The sequence below is a fragment of the Poecilia reticulata genome, chromosome 2 (assembly GCF_904066995.2).
Source record: "Poecilia reticulata chromosome 2, P_reticulata-male-v2, whole genome shotgun sequence".
Lineage (NCBI taxonomy): Eukaryota > Metazoa > Chordata > Actinopteri > Cyprinodontiformes > Poeciliidae > Poecilia > Poecilia reticulata.
Genome location: NC_088831.1, coordinates 19,886,945 through 19,913,284, shown reverse-complemented (window position 1 = coordinate 19,913,284; position 26,340 = coordinate 19,886,945). Strand labels below are relative to the sequence as shown.

The 26,340-nt window shown below is 37.2% G+C and overlaps 1 protein-coding gene and 2 long non-coding RNA genes across 9 annotated transcripts; 1 reads left to right on the top strand and 2 right to left on the bottom strand.

The window, feature by feature from the left end:
- Window positions 1-440: 440 nt before the first annotated feature.
- LOC145548814 (uncharacterized) lies at window positions 441-9,109 on the bottom strand. Of its 7 annotated transcripts, none has more exons than XM_081599823.1 (8): window positions 7,042-9,109; window positions 2,542-4,241; window positions 2,374-2,458; window positions 2,149-2,255; window positions 1,891-2,047; window positions 1,643-1,727; window positions 1,406-1,473; window positions 441-1,309 (listed from the first exon to the last, which is right to left on the bottom strand). In XM_081599823.1, the coding sequence occupies exon 2, from the start codon at window positions 4,231-4,233 to the stop codon at window positions 3,091-3,093; it is 1,143 nt and encodes a 380-aa protein (XP_081455949.1). In that variant the 5' UTR covers window positions 4,234-4,241; window positions 7,042-9,109; the 3' UTR covers window positions 441-1,309; window positions 1,406-1,473; window positions 1,643-1,727; window positions 1,891-2,047; window positions 2,149-2,255; window positions 2,374-2,458; window positions 2,542-3,090. The 7 variants fall into 7 exon arrangements, with proteins under 7 accessions (XP_081455949.1, XP_081455946.1, XP_081455951.1 ...); XM_081599820.1 differs by having other exon boundaries at window positions 2,149-2,238; XM_081599825.1 differs by having other exon boundaries at window positions 1,643-1,768; window positions 2,149-2,458.
- A 7,002-nt stretch (window positions 9,110-16,111) lies between these two features.
- LOC145548812 (uncharacterized) lies at window positions 16,112-18,952 on the top strand. Its single transcript, XR_014084807.1, has 2 exons — window positions 16,112-16,372; window positions 17,351-18,952. It is a non-coding gene; the product is annotated as an uncharacterized LOC145548812 (long non-coding RNA).
- On the bottom strand, window positions 17,801-20,202 carry LOC145548811 (uncharacterized). Its single transcript, XR_014084805.1, has 3 exons — window positions 19,701-20,202; window positions 18,705-18,903; window positions 17,801-18,372 (listed from the first exon to the last, which is right to left on the bottom strand). It is a non-coding gene; the product is annotated as an uncharacterized LOC145548811 (long non-coding RNA).
- Window positions 20,203-26,340: the final 6,138 nt, after the last annotated feature.

Sequence of the window (26,340 nt, the reverse complement as noted above, 5' to 3'; positions counted from 1 at the left end):
GAGTGTGAGGAGAGATTGTGTATTTTATGTGGACTGTAAATACCAAGGCTATTTTTGAAACATAAAAGATCAAACTTGAATGTTTTCTTTTGTTTTTATATGACTTAACGCCATATAACTTGTTTGTACCAGGCTTCACGCCAATGAGTTTAAATAGCATAAAAAACAAATCAAATGATTGTTCCGCTGCTCTACAGCAGACATTTAAAATATCAAATGATCCAAATCTGATGTCTGAATAAAACCAAAGCAGTGATGGGAAAAAGTTTTTATTAAATTTGCTTACAACTCAATGTTATTTTACTCAATGATCAGCTTAATTAGTTTCCGTGTTTTTACAAATCAAGTGAAAGTTACACACAAGTATAAAAAGAAAACAATAAGTCCAAAAATTCACCATTACATCTTAATACATAGAAATAACCTATGACACGGAGAAATATAATAAATTTTTTTAATATCTTCCATCCACTTCCTGTCTTGTAAATAAACACAGTGATTTTCACTGTTGTGAGACTTTTCTTTAGCATTGTGATGACTGTGAAATATAAACTTCATCTATACATTTGTTCAATTTTTACTCTTCAGAAACCAACAAAATGTGTTTTTGCACTGAGTCACAATACTCTTTTGTAATGACATCAGATTATGCAGCATATCTTCTTCATTCCAAACATTACACACTCATTGTTACATAAAAACATGCTACCATGACGTTTTCTTTTTAACAATATTATTTTCTGGACAGAGTAAATGAGCTGAACACATTCTTCAACAGGTTCAGTCCAGGAACAAGCTCCTCATCATCCTTTCCTGTCTCCATCCAAACTGATATCTGATCCTCCTCTGTCCCACAGCTTTCCTGTCAAACCGCAGATGTTCCATCTTCCACCTCAGTCATGGACTCTTCTGCTTCCACCAGTTTGTCTTCAACCAAATCAGGAGACGCTGCTGCCTCCATCTCCAACTTGTCTGTGTCTAGCAGTGAAGAGGCAGCTGGAGAGGCTGAACCGGAACAAGGCTGCAGGTCCAGATGGTGTCAGTCCCAGAGTCCCTCTGTGGGATTCGGCAGCGTCTCTTCAACCCAAGAGGAGGTTCTGTTGTTGTGGAAGACATCATGCCTGGTTCCGCTACCGAAGAAAAGTCACCCATCAGTCATCAACGACTGTAGATCAGTTGCCCTGACAACCCACATCATGAAGGTCCTGGAGAGACTCTGGTGGCCCACTTGAGGAAGCAGACGAGATTTTCTGTCTCCTGAGTCCTCTGTGTTTTCTCTCTCCTGATTGGTCCAGTGCTGCTGATGATGCTGGAGAATCAACACATGATCAGACACACGTTCCTTAATCTCTGTATAAATAACATAATTGAAAGAGACTTTCTGATCAAGTCATCATCTCCTCACCTTTTCCACAATCTGTTACACCAATGGATCAGCAGCTGCAGCAGGTCTTCTTCTTTATTGTTGGTCAACTCAGGTCATGTGACATGAGTTGACAGAGAAATGAAATAAAGAGAAAAGACAACAAAGTTAAAAAAAAAACAATATACAACTAACAAGAAAAAAGAAAAAGTTTGAACATTTGATTTCAATTTCATCCATATTTAAAATTGTTAGCCGGGTAAAAATAAGTTTTCTTACTTTTTTCGTCAACTGGGTTCTCTTATCTACCTCCACCTTACTGGTGGTGTTGAAGGTGGAGGTTTACAGGCTGAGGAGATCCAACCTGGGATGATCAGACACATTATTGATCTGCAGACTCTGAATCTGGGGTCAGAAACCAACCAATGTTTCTAAAATTATTTAATATTCAACGTCTGACTGATAAACAGGTGAAATTTCAACATAAGATTTTATGGTAATGCTTGTTTTGTTATTGAAGGACCTACTTCACATGATCTGTCTCTTTATTCTGTGTCCTCAGCTGTCCCCCTGTGTACTCAGGAATCTTCTTCAATGGACTTTCAGCAGGGTTTTCTGTGTCCCCTCAGTCCTCTGTGTCTTCTCTCCTGATTGGTCCAGTGCTGTTGTCTCGTCTCACTGATGCTGGAGAATCAACACATGATCAGACACACATTCCTTCACTTCAGTCTAAATAAGAGATAACTGAATCAGACGTTCTGATCAATTCATAGTCATGTCCTCACCATTTCTAAAATCTACTAGAACCAGTAGATCAGCAGGTCCTCTGCTCTATTCCTGATCCTCCTTCCATCAGCACAAAGCTCATCAAAGCTCTAATGTTATGAAAGGACTCAATAAAAAAAAAATCACACAAAACAAAAGTGTCAGTGAGGAGAAAGTACAGCAGAAAATAGGAAATAGATTTGAATGCTGAACATTTTTTGTTGATTGAAACTGCATGTCCTTACATTTTTTTTCAACTGGGTTCTCTTATCTTCCTCCATCTGACTGGTGGTGTTGAATGAGGAGGTTTACAGGCTGATGAGATCCAACCTAGGATGATCATAGAATCAGAGATCTATCTGCCACCAGCAGGAGGGAAGCGGCATCATGTGAAAGTGGAATGCAAAACTTACAAGCAGCGTGAAAGACAAGAGATCCAGAAGGCAGGAACCACATGGACAACGACGAAAGGATCCAGCGATGAGCAGCTACAACCTGAAACATTAAAAACTTGGAGAGTGGATTAGTAGAGGAACAGGAAAGAATAATTTACTATACAGGAGAGCACTGTGTAGCGAAGCACCACTGTTACACCTGAAACACGGGGGAGTAGAGAGGAAAACGCAAAGATGAAGAAAACCCCAGCGCAAGGAGCTACCTAAGGCTTCCTCAGTCCTGCCAGAACTTTACCATCTAAAATACTAAATCTAGCAGCAGGATGAAGAAAAGCCCCGGTGCAAGGAGCTACCTAAGGCTTCCTCAGTCCTGCCAGAACTTTACCATCTAAAATACTAAATCTAGCAGCAGGATGAAGAAAAGCCCCGGTGCAAGGAGCTACCTAAGGCTTCCTCTGGCTTGCTAGAAACCCATTGGCTTTAATAAAGAACCAAAGAGACCAAAGAGAAATGATGATGTTCTTATGTGACTTCCCAAATAGGTCTTCAGATTTAAAGGATTCCAATCTACTCAGAGTCACTTGACAGGACGTAGCGAGGTCTAAACAACACGTGTCTGGAACTCTCTCCTGCTGTAATTCCACTAGATGTTGAAGGTTTTGGTTCCTCTTCCATGTCACATGGCATCCTTGGTGGGGGTCTGAAAACACGGGGTGACAAAATGGGATCTTCACAGTGCGTCAATGGTGAGGGACTGAGGACGGGGGGTGACAGTCCAGCATCCTTAGACGATTTCAACATGTTAGCAACACTGTCCCTGGTCCTCTTGGCAGGGGGCTCCTCTTTAGCGACACTGTCCCTGGTCCTCTTGGCACGGAGGTTCTTTTCAGCAAGAGGACGTCCCCGAAAAGCTGAAAAGAGATCACCACTTGGAGGAAGACCAATCTTGGTCCTCTTGGCAGGGGGCTCCTCTTTAGCAACAGTGTCCCTGGTCCTCTTGGAGGGGAGCTCATCATCAGCTTGGTTCTCCCTGATCCTCTTGGCTGGGGGCTGCTCTTCAGCATCACTGTCCTTTGTCCTCTTTCCGTTTATGCCAGTCACAGATGTCACATGAGCCGCGTCTTCTTTCAGACCTACCTGCTGACTAGGCTTTGGGTCGTCCGCCTTTGCAGCTTCCACCTTCTTTGTAGCTCTCCTGGCGCGGCCAAAAGTCAAAGAAGCCACTAAATTTTTCCAGCCTCCCAGAGGGTGTTGCGAGATACCGACTGGTCTGGAGTCCTCTGGACGCAAAATTGGCTCTTCCTGTTTGTCAAGTCCAGATGTGAAATTAAAGCTGGAAGGAAGCACGGTACCAAAACTAAGCTTTGACGGTGGGTCTTCCTCCTTCGCAGCATACACCATATTTGTTATTCTTCTGGCGCGTCTGGAAGTCAAAGAAGCCTCCTTCTCTTCCAAACCTACCTGATGATGTTGCAGGGTACCGATAGGTCTGGACTTCTCTGGACACAAGTCATCCTGGTCTTCATTACCGACCTCGTCTCCAATGGAGCTGGTAGAACAGTCCACAGACTGCAGAGCTGAACTATACCTCAACTCCTCTCCATGGGCTTCAGAAACCACGTCGGCTTCATTTAACCACACCTTACCGTGTTCCTTACCGTTGTCTGGATGTCCCTCCAACGTTGGGGATCCATCTCCTGGAAGCGCCATGGTGTGGGCTGTAAAGGAAAAAACAAAGCAGAAACAGCTATAATTCAGTATCTTGGCCTTCACAAAAGTCCAAAGCAATGTTTAGAGGGAACACTGAAATACCAACAGTACAATAACCCAGGTTTGTGAATGTGTTTGTTTTTCTTGAATATATTTCATTAACAATATTATTGCAACGCCAGATGTGATTATACAAGAAGAACGGGAATTAAGAGATAAAATAAATAAAGCTTGTCTTTAGTCACAAAAAACAGCAAAAAACACAATTTCACATAAAAACCAGAACACACTCTAAAACTCAAGGATCAAACATCTATAGACCATCAACACTCAGACAAACAAACTTGCAGCTTCATCTTGGTACCAATCAATTATTAAATACAACAAATCAAATTTAGACTTATTGGTAATTCATCCCTAGCCATAAACTCTTAAACATTTGGAAACACAAATTAAAGAGCTATACACTGCGTTTAGGACTTTTTAATAGCTAATGAAACACCATTAGTGCCATTAGTGTGAATAAAATAAAGCCCTGCATCAAGTTACTCAGTTTAACCTTCTATAACAACCCATCCTCACAAATCTTTGATGCTACAGGTACATTTGATCATTCTTAATAATAGCCATTCATTACTATTTTACTTAAGTCACTGCTTACACAACTTTAACACTTTAAAAGTATCAAAGTTTAAAATATATATATTTCCAATAGCATTTGTAAATTACCAAAATCTTAATTGTAGCTAATCAAGCTAAATTCGTTTGAGCTCCACAATTTTTCACAATCACAGCCACAGCTACTCTGACGCCCCATCAGTACTGCCTTCATACTCCCACATATAGCCAACAGCAGAAATGTACACCTATAAAATTAAAAGTTTTATAGATGTACACCTTTTAAATAAACAGGCCAACATAAGTGGCCTTTCCTCCGTTTCCAGGAGCTCCTACAGAAAATGAAACTGTTTATTTGGTTTAGAAATCCATGTCCAGTGTTAAAATGGCCGTTGTATTTTGTCTGGAGATAAGCCAGACAAAATAATTAAAATAATAAACCAAATGTGTTTTTGAGGCATTTTCTGAAACCTGCACCAGGCTCTGACTTCTTATTCCAAAGATCTGAATAAAACAAAACAGATCTTCTAAAACCAGAAATAACTTTTTAAACCACATAAGCAGTGTAAAAACTTTAACTAACAAATGAATCACAACTGAAACCGAGATCATTGTTTTTCTAATGAATTTTAATGTTCACTGTTAACATTCATTTTAGTGATATGTCACTAAAATGCAATGGAGAAAAACATTGTTTTTCTGGTCTTAAGTACATAAAATAAACTAAATAATTTAGTTACTTTGTGACATCAACAGGCACACATTGATTGTTCTGTAAAGATGTTTTTCTTTTAAAATCAGTTCACCCATGTAGGAAAACTAAACACACATATTAAAGTTGATCAATAGATAGGAGAAGGCACATGTCTGCAAAGTGTTTCTTAATTTTTATTGTAGTCATTTAAAATAATGTCACCAACGTATCCAGTTTACCAAGAATTGGACTCCAAAGTCATCAATGCTGATTTTCACAAAGAAATTGTTATTTTCTATGTGAAAATCAGCTTTGATTGATGATCACTACGACTATACACACTTCATTACCTATTAATGGTCAGTCATTAACGTACACACAGACTTATAATGCTTATTACTGGGGCAACAGTGGTAGGCGTTTGCCCTGCATTGGCCGCCTCTGTCGTTTCGTCCTTGAGCAAGACACTTCTCCCACCTTTAGCTGGAGTTTATTGCTGACATGATACAAAATCTGTGGCTACAGTCCATTAGCTTATTATCATCAGTGTGTGAAGGCTGCATGAATGGAAATGTTATGTTAAGTGTCCTCAAGTGTCCTAATAAATCATCACATCTAATGTGATTACCATGGAAACCAAGTATGTTTGTCAGGGCATTTTTAAAAAATAAAAAATAAATAAAGGCCAAGAATTGGACAGAAATCTGACTGTTTTTTTCAAACCAGTAAAAGTATTTTTAATAAGTGTTATTATCCAAGACATTTATCCACAAATGCCAATATGCTAACACTTTAGTCACTAAACAATTTAAATTAGCTCACAAATTTGTTTCAACCCACAAAGGCAAAGAGAACTATTACAGCTATATATTTCAAAGAAGTCATCAAAATGTCAAAGAATTGGACACCAATGTCATCAAACCTGATACTCTTAGATTAGATTTAGTTTGTTTTTTTCAAATCAATTCACCCATGTTTCCAGGCTATGCTAAAAAATAAAATAAAATAAATAGATCAACATGTCCCTATCTTGAAAAAATAATGAAACTAAACAATTAAAATCTACGCTCTTATAAACGTAAATACCATTTAAAATAGTATTAAATATTTAAGGTATTTCATTTAGCGTATCCATGGAAACTGAGTGTTTATCACAGCATTTTTCAAAAAATAACGGTCAAGAAACAAGCTAATTTTACAGAAATTTGACATTAATTTAACTAATTTGACTATAATTATGTAAAATACACATATTTCTTAAATCACTACACCACAGTTGGAACTGTCATGACATTTCCAGCGAAATTCAGTTAAGAAAAGGCTCATTAGTTAAGAACAATCTATGCTAGTAAAGAATGCTACTTGTCTTTATTTTCAACAGCAGTCAGTATTTCTTTAAAACACACACACAGACACAAAATAAACAAAATAAGTCACTAATATCTTTGTAATAACTTTCTTTCGTTTATTTAAAATAGTAAAATAATGATTTTAACCTTCCAGCCGATCTCCCTGCTGGTGCTTCTTCTGGCCAGGAACCGTCTTTCGCAGGTTTGTTGTATCACAGGATTCTTCAGCAAGTGCGTATTTCAGCAAATGCTTCTTTAGAAAGTTTTGCTAGCAGACTTCTCGACAAGCTCAATCCTTCCGAGGCTTCAAATGCTTCTTCAGGCGTCTCTCTCAAAAGTCCCGTCGCAAAGGGGAAGAATTCAGAAGGTCAGCGTCATTTATAGGGTTGAGAACGCTAATGTCGTTTCCATGACTTCCATTGACGAACGCACGCGCTGCAAGTATCGCGTTGTCTTGTTTAACACTCCGTATGCTGCCACCTACTGGCCAATCAGTCTAAGTACACAATGTCATTTTTAAAACTTGCGCAACTGATGCGACCTTATATTTCAGCTTTCATTCTTAACTATGCCAGTTTCGGATCTCCAAATGGAAAAACTTCTCTCTGTTGTGAAGCCTGGATTGGAAAAAAAAATTCAAATTCCAAATTCAATTCAAAAATACTTTATTGATCCACAAGGAAAATTAAATGTCGTCAATGATTCTTGAGAAGTGGAACAAAATGGGTTTAAATCCCCCCCCTCAACCAAAATATAATTCTTCCTCAAGCTTTTGTACTCAAACATGACAAATAATGTTTTGAAAATGTAAACATGCTAAGGTGCAGGTTCTCAGTTGCAACATTTTTTTGAAAATTATATTTTTAATGTACCTGACCCAGAACTTTGTCATAACCATCAGACAAAAAATAAATTTAGACTGTAGACTGACCCATCCATCCATTTTCTAACACCCTTGTCCCTAGTGGGGTCGGGAGGGTTGCTGGTGCCTATCTCCAGCTAGCATTACGGGCGAGAGGCGGGGTCACCCTGGACAGGTTGCCAGTCTGTCGCAGGGCAACACAGAGACAGACAGGAAACCGACCATGTACACACACCTAGGGACAATTTAGAGAAACCAATTAACCTTTTTGGACTGTGGGAGGAAGCAGGAGTACCCAGAGAGAACCCACCATGCACAGGGAAAACATGCAAACTCCATGCAGAAAGACCCCGGGCCGGGAATCAAACACAAAACCTTCTTGCTGCAAGGCGACAATGCTACCTACTGCATCACTGTGCAGCCCATGACTCACACTATTAGTGATATTTTTTTTTACTTAGTTTTAAAGGCAAATGCTTCTCAAGAAACCAAAGAAACATTATTTAAAACAAAAAGCACAAAAGTCCATCTGAAAGAGTCGAAGGCCTTTAAATAAAGACCTGGACTAATTACATTTTTTTTGTAATATAATGACACATTTTATAAGCTGTTCAAATATTTGGGTTTTTGTTTTTACAAATATTGACACAACAAATGAAAGACAAAGGTACCAAATTATCACAGAAGCTCTAAATTAAAAGGACTGTCAAAAGTCTGTGATGTAGATTTAAATATCTATTTCTACATATCAATATCTAATATATCACATTTTATGTCATATAGATTCATGACATGACATTATATATCTATATATCATATATTCAATATAGTCACATGATACAGATTGCCGTCAGTAAATACAGTGACCAGCTGAGCCAATCAGAGTCCACACATCCTCCTTTTCATACAGGCCTTTAAAAAAAGACCCGGACTAAAAATTCTCTTTTCATACCGCATCGTGATGCTCATAAATTAAGGAAGGATAACCTATCCTTAATGGCGCTTACAAGCATTTACAAGCGATCCAAGAAAATGATTAGTGACCAAATGATCGCAGAAGGCTTACATTCAAGGACTCTGCATCAGGCGGTCATTGACGTCACTCTGTGACGTGTGATTCGGGCTTTGAGTTTGAAATCCGAGGATTACGTCACCAATGACCAGCTGAGCCAATCAGGTGCAGGCGACGGACAGGCCTTATTACCTACAGTATTTGAGTGTGTTTTTTCATTTTTAAGTCTCAAAGTTTAATTATTTTCAAAGCACCTCAATTAAAATAAGTCATTAACAGCTTATACATTATATGAGTAAATAGTTATACATTTAATAAACTAATAGAATATTTTCTTTTTTCATTTTACAAATATTCACAAGGCAACAAAAAGACAAAGTGGCTAAATTATCACAGATGACCTGCATTCAAAGACCATATATAAATACTGTATTGAAGATATAGATATCTATTGCTATATATCTACATCATATTTCTATTTCACATGTTATGTGACTATTAAAGGTTTAGTCACATGACTCAGATTGCCGTCAGTAAAAACAAAAACCTGCTCTTACAGGCCCAGTCTTTCTCTGCTGCCCCCTCTCTTCCCTAGGGGGCAGCAGAGAGCAACATGTAGGCGCAGGGAGGAAGAAGAGCGAGAAAAGTTTCCGGTTGTTGTGGGCATAGACTTAATATAATGATATATTATGTCTATGGTTGTGGGGAGTGCAGTGTATTGGTTTTAGGGAAACCAGCTGTTCGTTGTACTTGTTTTTACTGCCATACTTTTAGTTTATATGTTTTATTTTGTATTAGGCACATTTTATGTTATTGTGACTTTTATTTTGGAAAGCTAAAGTAGGAAGTGAAATCCAGAATGTTCGCTGGGGCACCAAAAGAAAGAAGAAGCACATGACATGAAGGCATGACTTTAGTAACTAGTTGTGTAAAGTAATTTAAGTTTAAGAATTCTTTTTTTGTTGTTGTTGTTGCTCATTTCTACTTCAAAGAACGGTCAGCCAGCGAGTTATGTTTATATGTCATGTATCATTTGTTTATGTCATTGTATTCATTTATGTTTATGTTGTATTTTTAGTTCGACGGTGGTGTTATGTCAGTGGCAACAAAGTGGAGTATGTTAAGAAGATTTCATTAAAGCTGACTAACACCAGCAGTAACGAGCTCTTTATTGACTCCAAGAGGTGGAAGTGATACTTGTTCAAATGAGGAATAAATTTCTTAAAACATTCATCTGCCTCCTCCTTGCTTTTGCCCGCCAGCGGAGCAGAAACGATACGAGGTTGTCACCAGCGAACGAGCCGAAATAGAGACCAACCCGTTTAAAACCAGCCTCTGATTGGACTCTGAGCCAATCAGAGCCACACATCCTCCTTTTCATACAGGCCTTTAAAAAAAGACCCGGACTAAAAATTCTCTTTTCATACCGCATCGTGATGCTCATAAATTAAGGAAGGATAACCTATCCTTAATGGCGCTTACAAGCATTTACAAGCGATCCAAGAAAATGATTAGCAACCAAATGATCGCAGAAGGCTTACATTCAAGGACTCTGCATCAGGCGGTCATTGACGTCACTCTGTGACGTGTGATTCGGCCTTTGAGTTTGAAATCCGAGGATTACGTCACCAATGACCAGCTGAGCCAATCAGCCTCAGGTGACGCACAGGCCTTATTACGTACAGTATTTGAATGGAGGATTTCATTTTTTTAGTCTTAAAGTTTAATAATGATCCAAATGACGCATTTCAATTAAAATAAGTCATTAACAGATTATACAAAGAAATTATACAGAATATAAGTGGTTAATAATACTTATATAATGTCTAAAGTTAATATACATTATATAAGTATATTTATATGTATTGCACACAATCTCCTTTTCATGCAGGACTTTAAATAAAGACCTGGACTAAAAATTCTCTTTTCATCCTGCACTGTGATGCTCGACCATTAACAAAGCATAACCTATCTTTAATGGCTTTTGTTTTTGTTTTTTTGTTTTTTTTTAACAAGTATTTACCTGCAAGACAAAGAAAATGATTAGTGACCAAATGATCGCAGAAGGCTTATATTCAAGGACTTTGCATCAGGCGGTCATTGACGTCTATCTGTGACGTGTGATTCGGGCTTTGAGTTTGAAATACGAGGATCCCGTCATCAATGACCAGCTGAGCCAATCAGGTGCAGGCGACGGACAGGCCTTATTACCTACAGTATTTGAGTGTGTTTTTTCATTTTTAAGTCTTAAAGTTTAATAATTTTCAAAGCACCTCAATTAAACTAAGTCATTAAAAGATTATACATTATATGAGTAAATAGTTATACATTTAATAAACTAATAGAATGTTTCCTTTTTTTTTTACAAATATTGACAAGGCAACAAAAAGACAAAGTGGCTCAATTATCACAGATGACCTGCATTCAAAGACCATATATAAATACTGTATTGAAGATATAGATATCTATTGCTATATATCTACATCATATTTCTATTTCACATGTTATGTGACTATTAAAGGTTTAGTCACATGACTCAGATTGCCGTCAGTAAAAACAAAAACCTGCTCTTACAGGCCCAGTCTTTCTCTGCTGCCCCCTCTCTTCCCTAGGGGGCAGCAGAGAGCAACATGTAGGCGCAGAGAGGAAGAAGAGCGAGAAAAGTTTCCGGTTGTTGTGGGCATAGACTTAATATAATGATATATTATGTCTATGGTTGTGGGGAGTGCAGTGTATTGGTTTTAGGGAAACCAGCTGTTCGTTGTACTTGTTTTTACTGCCATACTTTTAGTTTATATGTTTTATTTTGTATTAGGCACATTTTATGTTATTGTGACTTTTATTTTGGAAAGCTAAAGTAGGAAGTGAAATCCAGAATGTTCGCTGAGGCACCAAAAGAAAGAAGAAGCACATGACATGAAGGCATGACTTTAGTAACTAGTTGTGTAAAGTAATTTAAGTTTAAGAATTCTTTTTTTGTTGTTGTTGTTGCTCATTTCTACCTCAAAAGAACGGTCAGGCAGCGAGTTATGTTTATATGTCATGTATCATTTGTTTATGTCATTGTGTTCATTTATGTTTGTTGTATTTTAGTTCGACGGTGGTGTTATGTCAGTGGCAACAAAGTGGAGTATGTTAAGAAGATTTCATTAAAGCTGACTAACACCAGCAGTAACGAGCTCTTTATTGACTCCAAGAGGTGGAAGTGATACTTGTTCAAATGAGGAATAAATTTCTTAAAACATTCATCTGCCTCCTCCTTGCTTTTGCCCGCCAGCGGAGCAGAAACGATACGAGCTTGTTACCATCGAACGAGCCGAAATAGAGACCAGCCCGTTTAAAACCAGCCTCTGATTGGACTCTGAGCCAATCAGAGCCACACATCCTCCTTTTCATACAGGCCTTTAAAAAAAGACCCGGACTAAAAATTCTCTTTTCATACCGCATCGTGATGCTCATAAATTAAGGAAGGATAACCTATCCTTAATGGCGCTTACAAGCATTTACAAGCGATCCAAGAAAATGATTAGCAACCAAATGATCGCAGAAGGCTTACATTCAAGGACTCTGCATCAGGCGGTCATTGACGTCACTCTGTGACGTGTGATTCGGCCTTTGAGTTTGAAATCCGAGGATTACGTCACCAATGACCAGCTGAGCCAATCAGCCTCAGGTGACGCACAGGCCTTATTACGTACAGTATTTGAATGGAGGATTTAATTTTTTTAGTCTTAAAGTTTAATAATGATCCAAATGACGCATTTCAATTAAAATAAGTCATTAACAGATTATACAAAGAAATTATACACGATATAAGTGGGTAATAATACTTATATAATGTCTAAAGTTAATATACATTATATAAGTATATTTATATGTATTGCACACAATCTCCTTTTCATGCAGGACTTTAAATAAAGACCTGGACTAAAAATTCTCTTTTCATCCTGCACTGTGATGCTCGACCATTAACAAAGCATAACCTATCTTTAATGGCTTTTGTTTTTTGTTTTTTTGTTTTTTTTTTAACAAGTATTTACCTGCAAGACAAAGAAAATGATTAGTGACCAAATGATCGCAGAGGGCTTATATTCAAGGACTTTGCATCAGGCGGTCATTGACGTCTATCTGTGACGTGTGATTCGGGCTTTGAGTTTGAAATACGAGGATCCCGTCATCAATGACCAGCTGAGCCAATCAGGTGCAGGCGACGGACAGGCCTTATTACCTACAGTATTTGAGTGTGTTTTTTCATTTTTAAGTCTTAAAGTTTAATAATTTTCAAAGCACCTCAATTAAACTAAGTCATTAAAAGATTATACATTATATGAGTAAATAGTTATACATTTAATAAACTAATAGAATATTTTCTTTTTTGTTTTTACAAATATTGACAAGGCAACAAAAAGACAAAGTGGCTCAATTATCACAGATGACCTGCATTCAAAGACCATATATAAATACTGTATTGAAGATATAGATATCTATTGCTATATATCTACATCATATTTCTATTTCACATGTTATGTGACTATTAAAGGTTTAGTCACATGACTCAGATTGCCGTCAGTAAAAACAAAAACCTGCTCTTACAGGCCCAGTCTTTCTCTGCTGCCCCCTCTCTTCCCTAGGGGGCAGCAGAGAGCAACATGTAGGCGCAGAGAGGAAGAAGAGCGAGAAAAGTTTCCGGTTGTTGTGGGCATAGACTTAATATAATGATATATTATGTCTATGGTTGTGGGGAGTGCAGTGTATTGGTTTTAGGGAAACCAGCTGTTCGTTGTACTTGTTTTTACTGCCATACTTTTAGTTTATATGTTTTATTTTGTATTAGGCACATTTTATGTTATTGTGACTTTTATTTTGGAAAGCTAAAGTAGGAAGTGAAATCCAGAATGTTCGCTGAGGCACCAAAAGAAAGAAGAAGCACATGACATGAAGGCATGACTTTAGTAACTAGTTGTGTAAAGTAATTTAAGTTTAAGAATTCTTTTTTTGTTGTTGTTGTTGCTCATTTCTACCTCAAAAGAACGGTCAGCCAGCGAGTTATGTTTATATGTCATGTATCATTTGTTTATGTCATTGTATTCATTTATGTTTATGTTGTATTTTTAGTTCGACGGTGGTGTTATGTCAGTGGCAACAAAGTGGAGTATGTTAAGAAGATTTCATTAAAGCTGACTAACACCAGCAGTAACGAGCTCTTTATTGACTCCAAGAGGTGGAAGTGATACTTGTTCAAATGAGGAATAAATTTCTTAAAACATTCATCTGCCTCCTCCTTGCTTTTGCCCGCCAGCGGAGCAGAAACGATACGAGCTTGTCACCAGCGAACGAGCCGAAATAGAGACCAACCCGTTTAAAACCAGCCTCTGATTGGACTCTGAGCCAATCAGAGCCACACATCCTCCTTTTCATACAGGCCTTTAAAAAAAGACCCGGACTAAAAATTCTCTTTTCATACCGCATCGTGATGCTCATAAATTAAGGAAGGATAACCTATCCTTAATGGCGCTTACAAGCATTTACAAGCGATCCAAGAAAATGATTAGCAACCAAATGATCGCAGAAGGCTTACATTCAAGGACTCTGCATCAGGCGGTCATTGACGTCACTCTGTGACGTGTGATTCGGCCTTTGAGTTTGAAATCCGAGGATTACGTCACCAATGACCAGCTGAGCCAATCAGCCTCAGGTGACGCACAGGCCTTATTACGTACAGTATTTGAATGGAGGATTTCATTTTTTTAGTCTTAAAGTTTAATAATGATCCAAATGACGCATTTCAATTAAAATAAGTCATTAACAGATTATACAAAGAAATTATACACGATATAAGTGGTTAATAATACTTATATAATGTCTAAAGTTAATATACATTATATAAGTATATTTATACGTATTGCACAGAATCTCCTTTTCATGCAGGACTTTAAATAAAGACCTGGACTAAAAATTCTCTTTTCATCCTGCACTGTGATGCTCGACCATTAACAAAGCATAACCTATCTTTAATGGCTTTTGTTTTTTGTTTTTTTGTTTTTTTTTAACAAGTATTTACCTGCAAGACAAAGAAAATGATTAGTGACCAAATGATCGCAGAAGGCTTATATTCAAGGACTTTGCATCAGGCGGTCATTGACGTCTATCTGTGACGTGTGATTCGGGCTTTGAGTTTGAAATACGAGGATCCCGTCATCAATGACCAGCTGAGCCAATCAGGTGCAGGCGACGGACAGGCCTTATTACCTACAGTATTTGAGTGTGTTTTTTCATTTTTAAGTCTTAAAGTTTAATAATTTTCAAAGCACCTCAATTAAACTAAGTCATTAAAAGATTATACATTATATGAGTAAATAGTTATACATTTAATAAACTAATAGAATATTTTCTTTTTTGTTTTTACAAATATTGACAAGGCAACAAAAAGACAAAGTGGCTCAATTATCACAGATGACCTGCATTCAAAGACCATATATAAATACTGTATTGAAGATATAGATATCTATTGCTATATATCTACATCATATTTCTATTTCACATGTTATGTGACTATTAAAGGTTTAGTCACATGACTCAGATTGCCGTCAGTAAAAACAAAAACCTGCTCTTACAGGCCCAGTCTTTCTCTGCTGCCCCCTCTCTTCCCTAGGGGGCAGCAGAGAGCAACATGTAGGCGCAGAGAGGAAGAAGAGCGAGAAAAGTTTCCGGTTGTTGTGGGCATAGACTTAATATAATGATATATTATGTCTATGGTTGTGGGGAGTGCAGTGTATTGGTTTTAGGGAAACCAGCTGTTCGTTGTACTTGTTTTTACTGCCATACTTTTAGTTTATATGTTTTATTTTGTATTAGGCACATTTTATGTTATTGTGACTTTTATTTTGGAAAGCTAAAGTAGGAAGTGAAATCCAGAATGTTCGCTGAGGCACCAAAAGAAAGAAGAAGCACATGACATGAAGGCATGACTTTAGTAACTAGTTGTGTAAAGTAATTTAAGTTTAAGAATTCTTTTTTTTGTTGTTGTTGCTCATTTCTACCTCAAAAGAACGGTCAGCCAGCGAGTTATGTTTATATGTCATGTATCATTTGTTTATGTCATTTATGGAAGTAAATATGTGCCATCAGAATTTGAATTAAAAATGCATCTGAAACTTGAATGTTGTATATTTGCGCTTACTTTTTCAATTTCAAAATTAATTCAGAATATAATTTTGACCTAAAAAAAAATTCAGTATCATTATTTGTACATGTTTGCAATTTTCATTTGTTAAAAAAATTCACATTCCTATTTCAAAGTGATGAAATTTTCAATATATATATTTTTCAGTGTTAAAAAAATTCAGCATATAAAAAATTCAACTTTAAAAAATTCAAATGCAATATTTTCAGTGTCCTAAAAATTCAACTTGCTCAAATTCGCTGTCTCAAATTCAACATCTAAAAATTCGCTGTACAAAACTGGCGAGGTTACTTCAGGTCACAGACATTAGCAATCGTTGTCAGATTTCAACACTGAGCTAATCACATGACCTAAGCGTCATATTGAAGAAATACCAGCATCACCGAGGCTAGCGACCACGGAGGCGAACGCAAACCCAACGGTGAGTCTATGCTTTCATATTTCTGTAGTACATTTTATTTTGCGCATGAAGTTTCATACATTATCTTAAAGCTTGATTTAAAACACGGGTTTGTGCCGTTGTTAATCTTACGCCATGTAATGCTGGCATATTAGTTCTCGCTACCTGCTAGACCTCCACCCCCTTCTCTTGGCTGTCCTACACCCAATGTTCCCGTTTTATTTCAAAAAGGAATATCACTTGCGCCAAGTCTAGAATCTTTAAAGATAACTGATGGGTGGCGACTTTCCGGGTTGTTTGTATGTCGTCTTAGAGGAGACTGAGACAGGCGGTCTTGGTAAAAGATGTAATTTTCCAGAGATGCTACCGCTAATGTAGCTAATATGGCTGCCTTGTGTGCTTCAAGGAGGGGCTGTGAACTCTTCAGACATTAATTATAACCACAACCCCATTCTGTTCATCTACTGTATTGTTCATGTGACTTCATTTATAAATAAATTAATACATTTATGGTCATTATAGCGTCATCCAAACTACTGCTTCTCTTATCTGACAAGTGTTGATATATATTAATTTACATTCTTTTACTTTGCGGTACAAAACGTCGTTCTGTTACCTAGCAACATTAGAAACAACCTCCTTTGTTTTTACATTTGATTTTAACTCATTTTGAAGAAAATATATGCTTGCAAGTACAGCTGTTAACTTATTAAAATCATTTTAATCCCCACTACTTTGTATCTCCAACATATATCTTTGGTTACAAAGAATGTTTGAGCTATGCTAAAATGTGTGATTAATGTTGTAATTATAAGCAAATTCTGATTAAGTTACACACCATTCAATTCCTGAACCCCACAGTGCCTTGACAGAGGTACATTTTAATTGGATAATTTAATGTGTAGCATGTATACTATCATTCATTTAATTTGTAACATAGCAATCTGCAATCATCAAGTACATTTTGAGTTCTCTTGATCCCTTCTTTGTGTTTTCCAGGGTGTAGATTCCCGAAATTGAATGGGAGGAGAGCGGGCTTCCTCTTCAGGAAGAGTCAAACGTCACAGTACCAAATTCAAATGTGCAACCGACTGACGAACAAATGGCCTTAAGAGACGCAGTAAACCCAAAAGGCACATCACTGTCTTTTGGTTGTGACATTTATATTGCTGCAGTTCTGTTTTGTGAACAGTTCTTCACTCTGTGAAAGTTGTCCAGTTTCAAAATTCAGCATTTATGAAATGTAAAGCTAAGTGCTGATCATATTACCACAAAGGTAAAATTTGTGCTTTGGAAAAGTGAATCATAGTGCTTTTATGGTAGACATGTTAAAGAACTAAAATGTTCTACATTTGTGAGTTGATTGTTCTTTTTTTCTCAAAAGGAACCTAGTAGGTACAGTTGTGTAGGACCTTCATTTTCTTGCATTATAAGAATGGAAAAGTTAAGTTTGTCTTATGTCATTTATTTTCTAATACTTCAAGCATAGATGAACATTCAATAAAATATTGCATAAAAACAGTTTCCGTTTCATATTTCCTGTACAAACAGTGCTGACTCAGAAACTCTGAACATAGTTACTCTAACATTTAAGATTTACAGGGATGCTTGACAAACATTTCAGCTACTTAGTCGTCACTTCAAAGAACACAACTTAATGTCAAGACTGCGGTGAATGATGAACAGTATTTGTAAAAAAAAAAAAGCTAATAATAAAATGACTTTGTATTTTTACTTAATTGCCATATTGAAATGCAATTATTGAACAAATGAAACACCAATGCACTGAGTTCTCAAAGAAGACCAAAGCCAGTCCCAACCGATTTAAGACACCGTCATGTCAGCATACAGAGCCTGGTAGGTAGAATAATGGCTTGGAAGGCGTAAACGTTCACTGCAGGTGGATGAAGTGGCCATGTGGTTTGGTCCAGTTGACTGCACTACTTCAGGCTTCAGTTCCTGCCATGGAGCCTCCCAGCCAACCCAAAATCTCATGAGCTGGTGCAGATTGTCTGAAGATGCTAGGAAAAGTATACATTTGTCTTTTTAGATACATGGTGAGTTTCCTGTAGATGGAATCATTCATAAAGCTGACATTGAGATATGACTTCATGCGAATGTCTTTTCCATCTAAGAAACTAATGAATATGAATGTGATATCCTTCAAAAATCATTTGAATACCTTTTGCCATGTTCACTAATCAACCTGAAAAGCTTTATCAGCTTTATCTGTGCAGTGTTGTAAGACATGATTATAAGAAAATAAATGTACTGTATTATGCTGGTATGTATTGCACGTCTCATCATTCTCAAAATAACAAACATTGCCCAAATGTTTAAACAGACATTTTACCTTCTTTGAGAAACTGATGGAGAAACCCTGTCACCTGCGTAGTTTCTGCTTCCAAGACATCATCGCTGTCGTCACCGTCATCACTTTGCTTCTTCACCTGTGGCCAACTGATTGACTGCAGGACCATCTGTAATTGGAGAAATAGAAATGGCTCCAAACGATCACGGAGTCTATCAAAAATATGATCCAGCAAAAGTTCCTTGAAAAGAAAAAAGAAAATATGTCAAAAACATTGTCAGTAAAATAAACTCTTTTTAAATCAAAAGGTCAGTATTGAGAAATCAAATTAAATAATATTTAATCTAAAATAAGTTAACAGCTGTACTTGCAAGCATATATTTTCTTCAAAATGAGTTAAAATCAAATGTAAAAACAAAGGAGGTCGTTTCTAATGTTGCTAGGTAACAGAACGACGTTTTGTACCGCAAAGTAAAAGAATGTAAATTAATATATATCAACACTTGTCAGATAAGAGAAGCAGTAGTTGGGATGACGCTATAATGACCATAAATGTATTAATTTATTTATAAATGAAGTCACATGAACAATACAGTAGATGAACAGAATGGGGTTGTGGTTATAATTAATGTCTGAAGAGTTCACAGCCCATCCTTGAAGCACACAAGGCAGCCATATTAGCTACATTAGCGGTAGCATCTCTGGAAAATTACATCTTTTACCAAGACCGCCTGTCTCAGTCTCCTCTAAGACGACATACAAACAACCCGGAAAGTCGCCACCCATCAGTTATCTTTAAAGATTCTAGACTTGGCGCAAGTGATATTCCTTTTTGAAATAAAACGGGAACATTGGGTGTAGGACAGCCAAGAGAAGGGGGTGGAGGTCTAGCAGGTAGCGAGAACTAATATGCCAGCATTACATGGCGTAAGATTAACAACGGCACAAACCCGTGTTTTAAATCAAGCTTTAAGATAATGTATGAAACTTCATGCGCAAAATAAAATGTACTACAGAAATATGAAAGCATAGACTCACCGTTGGGTTTGCGTTCGCCTCCGTGGTCGCTAGCCTCGGTGATGCTGGTATTTCCTCAATATGACGCTTAGGTCATGTGATTAGCTCAGTGTTGAAATCTGACAACGATTGCTAATGTCTGTGACCTGAAGTAACCTCGCCAGTTTTGTACAGCGAATTTTTAGATGTTGAATTTGAGACAGCGAATTTGAGCAAGTTGAATTTTTAGGACACTGAAAATATTGCATTTGAATTTTTTAAAGTTGAATTTTTTTATATGCTGAATTTTTTTAACACTGAAAAATATATATATTGAAAATTTCATCACTTTGAAATAGGAATGTGAATTTTTTTAACAAATGAAAATTGCAAACATGTACAAATAATGATACTGAATTTTTTTTTAGGTCAAAATTATATTCTGAATTAATTTTGAAATTGAAAAAGTAAGCGCAAATATACAACATTCAAGTTTCAGATGCATTTTTAATTCAAATTCTGATGGCACATATTTACTTCCATAGTCATTGTATTCATTTATGTTTATGTTGTATTTTTAGTTCGACGGTGGTGTTATGTCAGTGGCAACAAAGTGGAGTATGTTAAGAAGATTTCATTAAAGCTGACTAACACCAGCAGTAACGAGCTCTTTATTGACTCCAAGAGGTGGAAGTGATACTTGTTCAAATGAGGAATAAATTTCTTAAAACATTCATCTGCCTCCTCCTTGCTTTTGCCCGCCAGCGGAGCAGAAACGATACGAGGTTGTCACCAGCGAACGAGCCGAAATAGAGACCAGCCCGTTTAAAACCAGCCTCTGATTGGACTCTGAGCCAATCAGAGCCACACATCCTCCTTTTCATACAGGCCTTTAAATAAAGACCCGGACTAAAAATTCTCTTTTCATACCGCATCGTGATGCTCATAAATTAAGGAAGGATAACCTATCCTTAATGGCGCTTACAAGCATTTACAAGCGATCCAAGAAAATGATTAGCAACCAAATGATCGCAGAAGGCTTACATTCAAGGACTCTGCATCAGGCGGTCATTGACGTCACTCTGTGACGTGTGATTCGGCCTTTGAGTTTGAAATCCGAGGATTACGTCACCAATGACCAGCTGAGCCAATCAGCCTCAGGTGACGCACAGGCCTTATTACGTACAGTATTTGAATGTAGGATTTCATTTTTTTAGTCTTAAAGTTTAATAATGATCCAAATGACGCATTTCAATTAAAATAAGTCATTAACAGATTATACAAAGAAATTATACACGATATAAGTGGTTAATAATACTTATATAATGTCTAAAGTTAATATACATTATATAAGTATATTTATATGTATTGCACACAATCTCCTTTTCATGCAGGACTTTAAATAAAGACCTGGACTAAAAATTCTCTTTTCATCCTGCATTGTGATGCTCGACCATTAACAAAGCATAACCTATCTTTAATGGCTTTTGTTTTTTGTTTTTTTGTTTTTTTTAACAAGTATTTACCTGCAAGACAAAGAAAATGATTAGTGACCAAATGATCGCAGAAGGCTTACATTCAAGGACTTTGCATCAGGCGGTCATTGACGTCTATCTGTGACGTGTGATTCGGGCTTTGAGTTTGAAATACGAGGATCCCGTCATCAATGACCAGCTGAGCCAATCAGGTGCAGGCGACGGACAGGCCTTATTACCTACAGTATTTCAGTGTGTTTTTTCATTTTTAAGTCTTAAAGTTTAATAATTTTCAAAGCACCTCAATTAAACTAAGTCATTAAAAGATTATACATTATATGAGTAAATAGTTATGCATTTAATAAACTAATAGAATATTTTCTTTTTTGTTTTTACAAATATTGACAAGGCAACAAAAAGACAAAGTGGCTCAATTATCACAGATGACCTGCATTCAAAGACCATATATAAATACTGTATTGAAGATATAGATATCTATTGCTATATATCTACATCATATTTCTATTTCACATGTTATGTGACTATTAAAGGTTTAGTCACAAAAAAAGACCCGGACTAAAAATTCTCTTTTCATACCGCATCGTGATGCTCATAAATTAAGGAAGGATAACCTATCCTTAATGGCGCTTACAAGCATTTACAAGCGATCCAAGAAAATGATTAGCAACCAAATGATCGCAGACTGGGCCTGCTCTTACAGGCCCAGTCTTTCTCTGCTGCCCCCTCTCTTCCCTAGGGGGCAGCAGAGAGCAACATGTAGGCGCAGGGAGGAAGAAGAGCGAGAAAAGTTTCCGGTTGTTGTGGGCATAGACTTAATAAGCTATAATAAGCTAAAGTAGGAAGTGAAATCCAGAATGTTCGCTGAGGCACCAAAAGAAAGAAGAAGCACATGACATGAAGGCATGACTTTAGTAACTAGTTGTGTAAAGTAATTTAAGTTTAAGAATTCTTTTTTTGTTGTTGTTGCTCATTTCTACCTCAAAAGAACGGTCAGGCAGCGAGTTATGTTTATATGTCATGTATCATTTGTTTATGTCATTGTATTCATTTATGTTTATGTTGTATTTTTAGTTCGACGGTGGTGTTATGTCAGTGGCAACAAAGTGGAGTATGTTAAGAAGATTTCATTAAAGCTGACTAACACCAGCAGTAACGAGCTCTTTTTTGACTCCAAGAGGTGGAAGTGATACTTGTTCAAATGAGGAATAAATTTCTTAAAACATTCATCTGCCTCCTCCTTGCTTTTGCCCGCCAGCGGAGCAGAAACGATTCGAGCTTGTTACCATCGAACGAGCCGAAATAGAGACCAGCCCGTTTAAAACCAGCCTCTGATTGGACTCTGAGCCAATCAGAGCCACACATCCTCCTTTTCATACAGGCCTTTAAATAAAGACCCGGACTAAAAATTCTCTTTTCATACCGCATCGTGATGCTCGTAAATTAAGGAAGGATAACCTATCCTTAATGGCGCTTACAAGCATTTACAAGCGATCCAAGAAAATGATTAGTGACCAAATGATCGCAGAAGGCTTACATTCAAGGACTCTGCATCAGGCGGTCATTGACGTCACTCTGTGACGTGTGATTCGGCCTTTGAGTTTGAAATCCGAGGATTACGTCACCAATGACCAGCTGAGCCAATCAGCCTCAGGTGACGCACAGGCCTTATTACGTACAGTATTTGAATGGAGGATTTCATTTTTTTAGTCTTAAAGTTTAATAATCATCCAAATGACGCATTTCAATTAAAATAAGTCATAAACAGATTATACATTATATGAGTAAATAGTTATAAATTTAATAAACTAATAGAATATTTTCGTTTTTGTTTTTACAAAAATTGACAAGGCAACAAAAAGACAAAGTGGCTAAATTATCACAGATGACCTGCAATCAAAGACCATATATAAATACTGTGTTGAAGATTTAAATATCTATTGCTATATATCTACATCATATTTCTATTTCACACGTAATGTCACTATTAAAGGTTTAGTCACATGACTCAGATTGCCGTCAGTAAAAACAAAAACCTGCTCTTACAGGCCCAGTCTTTCTCTGCTGCCCCCTCTCTTCCCTAGGGGGCAGCAGAGAGCAACGTGTAGGCGCAGGGAGGAAGAAGAGCGAGAAAAGTTTCCGGTTGTTGTGGGCATAGACTTAATATAATGATATATTATGTCTATGGTTGTGGGGAGTGCAGTGTATTGGTTTTAGGGAAACCAGCTGTTCGTTGTATTTGATTTTACTGCCTTACTTTTAGTTTATATGTTTTATTTTGTATTAGGCACATTTTTTGTTATTGTGACTTTTATTTTGGAAAGGTAAAGTAGGAAGTGCAATCCAGAATGTTCGCTGGGGCACCAAAAGAAAGAAGAAGCACATGACATGAAGGCATGACTTTAGTAACTAGCTCTGTAAAGTAATTTAAGTTTAAGAATTCTTTTTTTGTTGTTGTTGCTCATTTCTACCTCAAAAGAACGGTCAGCCAGCGAGTTATGTTTATATGTCATGTATCATTTGTTTATGTCATTGTATTCATTTATGTTTATGTTGTATTTTTAGTTCGACGGTGGTGTTATGTCAGTGGCAACAAAGTGGAGTATGTTAAGAAGATTTCATTAAAGCTGACTAACACCAGCAGTAACGAGCTCTTTATTGACTCCAAGAGGTGGAAGTGATACTTGTTCAAATGAGGAATAAATTTCTTAAAACATTCATCTGCCTCCTCCTTGCTTTTGCCCGCCAGCGGAGCAGAAACGATTCGAGCTTGTAACCAGCGAACGAGCCGAAATAGAGACCAGCCCGTTTAAAACCAGCCTCTGATTGGACTCTGAGCCAATCAGAGTCCACACATCCTCCTTTTCATACAGGCCTTTAAATAAAGACCCGGACTTGGCATAGTTGTTGTCTTGTGGGATATTTAGGCATCAAGACTACGTTGTTGAAGTGTTAGAAGAAGAATGGTTAAGCGTGAGGATTTGATTGAGTTTATCAGGAAACAAATTGGGATAGTTCAACTCACAAGCTATCAGTGGCTCAGAGGTAACATTAATAAACCCGTTTATTGCTGTTTCAGAATAAGGCATATCTAATTAATTATTATAAGTGCGCCCATTTTTGTGGTTAACTTTTCATTATTTATTGATTTTACAGCTGCTTTTTATCCTGTGACACTCGTTGGTGAGGTAGACATGAAGCCTCAGTTTCCCTGACAGGTAGCTTATGCCTCCATCTGCTGGTGGTACATTATTATAGATGAGATCCATATTAAGAAAAACAAAGACTTGAGCAACTTAATTGCTTAAAAGTAGCAAATAAAAATGCCAGCAATAATCAATAAAGGCTCCATTGCATTCTACTGGTGATATTTTAACCAGCTTGTCATTTAATAACAACACCCGAGTCAGGTTTTTCCATTTACTATTCTCAGTTTAATAGGATTTTTACCACAACAAAAGCATTTAAAGGTGTCATGATCATTAGCTGCTTGTTTTGTGCTTTCTGTTCCCCTTTCCTTTTGACCAGGCATCGCGATTGTTCTTCAGTAGCTGTTCCATTTGACAGTAAAGCAGAAATTATCAAAATAAATTTGGTTAGTGGAAACACGTCCATTTCTAAAAAATAAAAAAATAAAAATTTCACAAATACTCGCTTGATTCAAAACCACTCTAGTTTCGCATCAAACAAGTCACATGATCAACAACCGGATGTCGCCAATGGCGGAAAAGACTAAGAAGACGACAGGAAGTGTAACGAGTTTTTTTCATAAACTTTACTTGTTACAATAAACAAGACATAACCGTGTACATATCACAAAAATATGCCAGGGGGGAGCATAAAATGAAACATAATGGCAAGAGAATGACAGTCACAATAGTTTTGCATATATAAAATAATACTATGAATTGTGACATATGTGCCAGAGAGCCTCATATTAAAGTAGCGGTTCTCAACGTGGGCGGTACCGCCCCCCAGGGGGCGTTCAGAGGACGGCAGGGGCGCTGGCGGACATTTTTACAAAAGGGGGGCGCTGGGATGCCTTTGGGGGGCGTTTGGTCGAAAGTAAACTTTACACTGTAAATCCACAACAATACCAGTCTAGACTTTGAGCAACTTGGTAAAACTGTATTGTGTCACATTAAACCATGCTTTGCTGCAACTGTATCGATGGCAGCTCTTCTATTCAGTGTTTGTAGCTTCATGGCTCCGCTCCGCATCAGATCAGCGTTACACCGACTGATGACGCTGCTGTAATTCAATTTGTCTGGTATTTATGTAGGCTACGTTTAGGCAGTTCTGTGATCATGTCAAAGCAACAATTTATATTAAAAAGTGTTTTATTTCCGTTTGAAGGCTGCCCGCTTCCATGGAAGGACAACAGAAAATCGCTCTTATAAACATGTAATTACTAAAATCACGAAACCCTCACTTTGTATCCCTCTGAAAAATGAACCCATTTAAATAAAGAAATCGCTCCATGGTGATACCACTGATAGAGAGTGTTCATTTTATAGCGTTAACACCGGTGCTGTAAGTGGTTCGGTATGAAACGGGTGTGATGGAACAACGGTAGCACTTTTAAATTTCAATAATCAGAATGCAGAAATTGTTTCCGTTGTTTTAAAAGGTTTATGTCAGTCTGCCTTTTCCCCATCGATATGTTTCCCAACCGCCCTGCACCTTAGGGAGTTAAAAAAAAAACAAAAACGACGCGCACATTGAGCAAAACTCTGAAACAGGAGAAGCGGGACATAAATAGAGCGACGATCTAGATGTGAATTATGGCATAAAAACAGAGAATCCGACGCAGAACAGTGAAAAATCAACGCATGATGTGAAACGCATGACGATTGGGCGGCACAGCAGGTGATGAGTGAAGATTGATGGTCAATAAACCAATAAATCAAATAAATTTAGCAACAGGAAAGAAACTAAAGTGGACATAGCAATAAACCGAGAGAGGACAATACTAATCAAATGAAACTAAATGGAAATGAATGAAGAACAAAATGCAAGAATAAACTAAGAAACTAAAGTAAATACAGAGGAATAAACTGGTATGGCAAGACTTTTCGAGCAATAATTAATACAGAGGACTGTATGGCAAGAATAAACAGACACTATTTCAGATAAAAGGTAAAATCATATTGTTGAAGTGCCATGGGCAGGGGCGCAACTACACATTA

Coding starts and splice junctions, on each gene's coding strand:
- LOC145548814 (XM_081599825.1), bottom strand. CDS start 4,233: ATGGCGCTTCCAGGAGATGGATCCCCAACGTTGGAGGGACATCCAGAC.